This window comes from Aplysia californica, unplaced genomic scaffold (assembly GCF_000002075.1).
Source record: "Aplysia californica isolate F4 #8 unplaced genomic scaffold, AplCal3.0 scaffold00674, whole genome shotgun sequence".
In the NCBI taxonomy this organism is placed as follows: domain Eukaryota; kingdom Metazoa; phylum Mollusca; class Gastropoda; order Aplysiida; family Aplysiidae; genus Aplysia; species Aplysia californica.
The window spans coordinates 309,109-316,542 of NW_004797944.1; the positions used below are offsets into that span (position 1 = coordinate 309,109).

Genomic DNA, 7,434 nt, shown 5'->3' on the forward strand with positions numbered 1-7,434 from the left:
CCCTTTAAACAAAAAGTTTATTTTAACTAGCCGGATCTTTGAATTTAGCGTCCTTCTTGGAAGATATCTTGAAAATTTCCCAAACATCATCCCTCAACACTCAAAAAAGCCCCACTAAGAATATTCCAAACATAGTCATCCCTATAATAGTCCAGGAAGATATCCACTGTGCTGACAGTTCGCTTAGTTATTAAAAAACCTCTTATTTCATGAAAACATTTTTGAACTACCTATCTATCGTATGTCTTTTGGATTGCAAGTTTCAACAAAGACAAAAATGTAAAAAATTTTATATTTCCAGTGTGCATGTGGAACGCCAAGAGAGAGAGAAGGACAATACATTGTATTTCTAAAGATGTTTTCTCTCAAACCCCAAAACAGACCACATAAAGTAAAATAACCAAAGCTTTTAAATCAGAGGAAGGATATTTGTTTATATATCATAATATCAAAACATAATGCTCCACAATGCAAAAGGTGAAAAAATGTTCATCAAAATTTGGAAGAGATAAAAGAAGAAAAATCCATCTTGAATGGGTTTTGAAGAGAACTTTCATGACATTTGTACCGCTCCTCTTTCACACATGACATAAGTATCGGGACGAGAACTCTTGTGATCTCAAGCTCTCTCACACATTAAAGCTTAGTTTTATACACTTCAGCCTACAGAAAGTTGATCACTCTGCACAACCCAAATATAAATGTCCTTCACAAATGACTCAGAAGGGAATTTCCAGTAGTAGTAAGATGAGCATAAAAATGAAATAGAATAATCTGGTCTTCATTAATTAAAGTTTTGTTTTGTTTTTTAGTAGAGGTTTTACGGCGCTCGCTACTGCATAAGGTCATATGAGCGCCAGAAGATTAGAGGCGTCACAAGAGAATAACAAAAATAAAAAAGAAGAAGGGGAGATAAGGACGTTAGATGTTTGATAGGAAAGAAGAAGCAAACCACACCAGAGCACCCACCAACCACCCACATTAAAGTTTTGTAAGGCTTGTTATGGGGAAAACTCACAGAAAGGGTTATTTCCAAACAAGACCACACAAGGATGTATTGTTTAAATCACAATTTTTAACCACTTCAATGCCATCATTTATTTATATACCACTTACTTCAACTACCGGTACATAATTTTCCACATATCTTGACGCACCATGGGATGCAAAAAGTTTTGTATTGAAAAGGTTAGGATGAAAAAATACATTCTGTACATACACACTTTTAATTCAAGCAATTTTTCCTAACAGCAGAAGTATTAGAGGTTAGCGCGGGCAGTTTCTACTTTCTTTTTAACACAATGTCTACAATTTATCAACTTGCTGTTTCCAGTAGTTTCAAAGTATACAAGCTCTGATGTTTACCCAAAAATGAAAACAAGAAAATTTCTTTTGGGTATATATTTACTTGGAAGGGTTTATTGTTTACAATACACCCATAAACACTGTACAGTTATTGGAAAAAGAAATATCATCACTGGCAGGCCAAGCCAAGAAGGTGGAGAAAGTTAGAACTAAGAAAACCTCAGCAGTAAAAGACGGAAATGAATGGCATTATAGTGTATTTTTTTTCAATTCCGACGAGTCTCCTTCAAATGAAGATAGGTAGCTTGAAGTAAAAAAAAAATTATGTTCTCACCTGACACAAAAAAATTTATTAAAAAAAAAAAGCCCAAGAAAACCCAAAAAATCTACTGAGCAGTCGCAACTTTAGGACAATTTTATTTTTAAAATTTATTCTAATAGTTTAACATTCTGGAATAATTACAGAAACAGGTGGAAATCCTCAGTATGAGTAGATACATGCACACAAAATGTATGCATCAGAACACTTTCTTTTCTTTAGAGTTTTTGAGTTCCCACATTATTCAAAAGATGACACAGAAAACTATCTCTTTCACACATATATACAAATTTGTATGTTATTGCACATTTCTGAGACCGGCATCTGCAGTGTAGTGGTTAGGCGCTTTGCTGCAACATGCAGGAGACCAAGGTTCGATTCCTGAGTGGGGAGCAAATTTCTATCGAGTATATATCAATATTTTGGCTGGGATGTTGAACCCCTCTCAGTCCGAGTTGACCCTGACACTGATAGGCAGAGCTGGAAGCTTACCTCCTAAATGATCTGAATTGTGTTGATTGGGGTGTAGAAAAATCTAATAATAAAAAACAATTTTAAAAAAAAGGAACATCGACAGGTCATGAAAACACACACAAAAAAAACAAGTTACAGTTATCAGATGCAAAATGAAGACACACAACATATTTTAATCGAACCTTCAAAATTGCACAAAATGAAAATATAGAATCAACAGTAAATCTTTACAAAATGAAGATAAATAAACATAGAATGCAAACCTACAGAGCTAGTGCCTCACATTATTAACTGTTTGGTTCACTATGACATCTCCACCCAGACCCCGTCCAAAAAATAGAACAGTTGTAAAACATTTTCTCCATAATTTTATAAACCGTCCGTCCTTTTAACCATAAACTCAATCAACGCAGCAAAGACAATTCCTGTCATGGCTCTTCTTAATTAAAGGGTCAAACTGTCTCGATAGCACCGTTTAACTGTCATTCGAATGGCTAAACATGCATACACAGGAGTTTAAGCTACAACATGCATTTGGGAGCAATTGAAAAAAACCCCACACCAATGGCGGCCTGCTGAACATAAATGGTCGCCTTTAAGGACAAGCGGGCTAACTCAGATTTCGGGGGTTTCCAGAAATCTTGACATACACCAAAAGTGGGCATTGCCCTACCTATAGGAGAAGTTTGGTTTTATTGGTGTGTATACGTGTTTGGTTATAGAGAAAACTTTCCTTGTCTTTGAAAGAAACTGAACAAGAGTCAAGAGGCAAAAACTTTACCTTCGATTTTCTCAATACAGCTTTTTTCAGGATAGCACCCTTGTGCTTAAAAGCGACCAAATGTGGAAGCATTCACACCCAAATTCCATTTCAACTAGTAATGTAGAGGGAATAATGTAAGTCGGGATCAGGTTGGGTCAGAGGCGTGTAAGTGTAAGAGTAAGTAAGAAGAATAAAAAGAATGAAGACTACAGGAGGAAAAAACCAGCAGGGGTCACATTTTGAAATTATTCTGAGTTATTCTCAAATTGGGAGGGGGCGGGGAGGCTTCACAACCCTACAGGTTAACATAACAAAAAAATCTTACTTTTTAAATGTAGGAATACAACAAGGCCCATACAAAAATAAAAGCTGAAAATTGTACATCTTTCGGAAGATATGAGGCTTTTAACTTTAAACACTAAGACTCCTCAAAATCACCCAAATGTGGCTTTGCCTCTTTTTCCTCTTGGAAGTTTTCAAATAATAGATTTCGTTTCGAATTTGACAGCTTTGATAACTGCAAAATTGAACACCACATTAGTTCAGCACAGCTTTTTCAACTTGCACACACATGAGCTCGCCTTCAAAGCAGTCTCAGCAGCCAATAAAAGAATAATTCATCCCATCAGCAGAAAACTGACCAACCCTCCAAGTGTCCCTAACGCTAACAAATAGCTTGTGGTGTCAGGGGAAATCAATATATATAGATTTCACCATATGCTGCCGGAAAATGATTTAGAATAGGTAAACCAAGCAAGTAAAGGAACATTTTCAGAAAGTAGAGTAGCATAGATAGGAAATAAAGTTAATCTGTGAAGGAATGAAAATGTGTGGTGATATAAAAAATGAGCTGGAATAATAATTTAAATGATGGCTGATTAAATCAGTCACAACAGTAGAAAGAAAGTTATGGCAAATTTAATCAACCGTAGACACTCACAGGGTTGAAATTATTATTGCACATATATTTTTTACAAAAAGATCCATATAAAATGAAAGGCAACATCTTCAGGGATCCCCAACAAACAGACTTTGGGTTGGAAAGCAGACAAAAAGTACATTACAAAACCCAAGAAACAGAAATCTAGTGAAACTCTCTCTATAAAAAAACTCGAATACTACTACAACAAACCCCAAGGAAATCCTGTAGAAAAATATAAATTCAATTGGAAAACTAGCTTTCACTCATAACCAAGAAGTCGTGAGCGAAACTGAAACTTTTGTGCATAAACCGTAGAGAGTAAAGACCCAGAACTGTTTGGCAGAACACAAGAATGCTAAACACACACACATACTCGGGTTTCAGAATGACAGAGCAGACATAGACTTGGCAAGTAACTTTCAAATCTGCAAACACAGTGAATATATGTGTATATGTATGAGTGTGCATGGATAAAGTAAAGGTCCTTGTTGTCCACAAAACTATTTTTGAGCAACAAGGTGAAAAGGTAAAAAAATTTGTACTTGGTCAAAAATTAAGTTCAAACAGAAAGCAGATGTTAAACCATTTCTTACTAACACATTGAAAGGATTTATAATATTTTGAGTCTAAATATTCTTTTAAAAAATTATTTCAGCAACATGTAGTTCTTCAACAGAGGCTAAAAATGGGCTAGAAATTGGGGTTTCCTCCAAACTATTTGTTTTTACACCCTGTGTCTTAAAATGTAGCATGATCTTCAAAACTTCTCAAGATACTTGTTTGTTTTAGTAGAGGTTTTACGGTGCTCGCAACTGCATTAGGTCATATGAACGCCAAGGGGTGGATGTCAACAGAGAAGTCCTTACAGGGAATCACTTACTCTGTTCACCTCTCTAGCTTCAACAGCACAGAGTCTGCTTCCACTATCAAGGCACCCCGGAAATGGCGGGTCACAAGAGCGTGACAAACATACAAAAAAAGTAGAGGAAAATGACGATAGTAAGGATTAGGAAAGAAAAAGCAGCAGTTCCCAGTTGTTGTTCAGGCACAATTATGAGCATGACATTGTTGGATCAGCCCATTTACAATTCTACTGTGCATTAGAACGAGAAATGTCTCCCCTTTGGGAATGGCCTAAAGACACTTCAGTCAGTGGCTCCGCCCTGGGGGGTTCAAGATATTTGACAAATCTAAAAATCAGCATGTTCAGCATTGAATTTGCTACAAGAACATGCCCTTATTTCAATATCCAAAATTTCCGACAACTGGGATCTTTCTCCAGGCACACACACACATATTGTAAAAACAAATTACAATAAACAGCCTTACAGGGTGAGCCCAATAAAAATTCAGAGAACCACATTTTTCTTTCCACAGCAGTGATATAACACAAATGTGAGATGTGCTGACAAAATGAGTTACTTCTCACGATCCAAGAAAGGAGATATTGGCTGAAAATCGACACTGGGGTCAGATTTATAGATCTTCAATTGATGCCATTTCGTTCAAGTTTACTGTGTTTTTTACTATTCCATGCTCACAAATTGTACAAACTTCACCAATCAAGTTGATGTACCAATTTCCATAAGGCTGAAATCCGAGAAGTAACACATTTTGTCAGCAATCCTCACAAACATTTGTACTTCACCTTACCTACTCCACTGTAGCTCTCTGATATACACAGATACAAATTCATTAAAAAAAAAATTATAACTTTTGTAGTCCCATAAAGCCCCTGATATGATACTTGACCGAGGGTTCTACGGACTGAGCAATCATTCAGACCCATGCATCTGTCAGTGATCAATTGTACTTAATCACGAATGCTGGTTCAAGAGACAGTCATGGAGTTTGAGAAAATAACACACTGATGTCTAAAGAGAAAAAAAAAAGGTTTAAAGTTCAAGTAGAAAAGTTGTTAACAAGGTGGTATCCGGTGCATATTTGATACAGTTGGGGCAGGACAGATTTTCCTTTATTCATGGAAAGGCAAAAACTACCATTTTGGCGCAGTTCAATCAAATCTTGCAAAATCCAACACGTTTGTTCGTCTTGGCTATGAATCTGATGTGTCTGAGCTTTCGAGAGAAAACAGCTAACTACAAGGCTAGCAGCCTATGAGTCACATGTTTTTGTAAGGTCAGGGTTAGATCTTTTGTTTACACACAGAATATGATAATGGACTGTGTTAATTTGGAGAAGCTATCGAACTTTCCAGTGTCTATAGGATTAAACAACCTCTCAACACGGCATTTGTGATTTGCATTGGTTGGCACTTGAAGCCAGTATTTTTTTAAAAATAGTAGCGCTCTAAATGTTGTAACGATGTCTTCAAGAACGTCACGTGGCGACAGATGTGATCTCTGAAAAGCACCAAGTTTCTAGGTCACCAGGGGTCAAAGTTTTCTCTGAGTTCACTTCCATGTTAAATTTTATCAAACAAGGAAGGGGTCTATTCGTAGTGTGCACTGAAGCCACCATTAGTTGACCCGACTCGATCCTGGCGATGCTGCCGCCTTTTTAAAAAATAAAGTAGAAACAGTTTTTACAATATTACAGGAGAGCCAAAACAACTGAACGTTGTTACTGAGAAAACAAACTCTTTGCAAACATCCTAGGTCAATATTTTTAAGAATACAATTTTGATAATAACTTCCTTATTATTGTTAAAGCAAATGTTGTTCTCTTGGTAATAACATTCAGTTTTTTTACTCTCCTGTAAAATTGTAAAAACTGCACATACTGTAAATTTTAAAGTGGTGGCAGAATCTATAATAAGGTTGAATCACTAAAAAAATCGCTGTGTGGATCTATCCCATTCACACAAACTAAAGTAATTCTCAAGGAGCGAGTCTTTACTGCATCCGAGAGGGACCACTGTTTAAGCACCTGACATTGAAAAAAAATCTGAATCACATACTGACAGAAATATATTTATAATCATCCACAAGGCATACAAAATCACAGTGGAAGAAAAAATCGTCTCTCTAATCCATTTTCACCCTATTATCTACGTGAAAAAAAGCGTATAAAAGTCCTGTACATATGCAAAGATTGTCTGCCACCATTCGCCCCTGGTTCCAGAATTGAACTCCCTTCAGTGACCAGTAAGTGAAATCACAGTCAATCACAAGGGTCAAGGTTGCAATGGTAACAGCAGCGCACAAGGCCATGTCTCGGACAAAGTAACCCGACAGGAAACAGAGAGCACACGCGGCGATGACCATAGCCACGACGTACCGCGCCCAATCATCTCCCACCATGTGGCTGAGGAAAGCTCTGCGAATCTGGAGACGAAAAAAAAAGAAAGAAGTCTGTAAAGGTATCTGAAATCGAAAATGTTTTATGTCTCCATCGATACAGAGTTGATCATTTAGGAGGGGGCCAATTATCTCCCACCATGTGGCCGAGGAAAGCTCTGCGAATCTGGAAAGGACAAACAAAAAAAGAAGTCAGTAAAAGTAACTGAAATCGAAAATGTTTTATGTCTCCATCGATACAGAGTTGATCATTTGGGAGGGGGCCAATTATCTCCCACCATGTGGCCGAGGAAAGCTCTGCGAATCTGGAAAGGACAAACAAAAAAAGAAGTCAGTAAAAGTAACTGAAATCGAAAATGTTTTATGTCTCCATCGATACAGAGTTGATCAT

The 7,434-nt window shown here is 36.9% G+C and overlaps 1 protein-coding gene across 1 annotated transcript in view; it reads right to left on the minus strand.

Moving 5' to 3' along the window:
• Positions 1-6,705: 6,705 nt before the first annotated feature.
• Positions 6,706-7,434, minus strand: part of LOC101859131 (transmembrane protein 101) — a 12,909-nt gene continuing 12,180 nt past the window's right edge. The window contains exon 4 of the mRNA XM_005108279.3: positions 6,706-7,070. Coding sequence (XP_005108336.2) covers positions 6,771-7,070 — 300 coding nt within the window. The 3' untranslated portion in view covers positions 6,706-6,770. The remainder of the gene's footprint in view (positions 7,071-7,434) is intronic.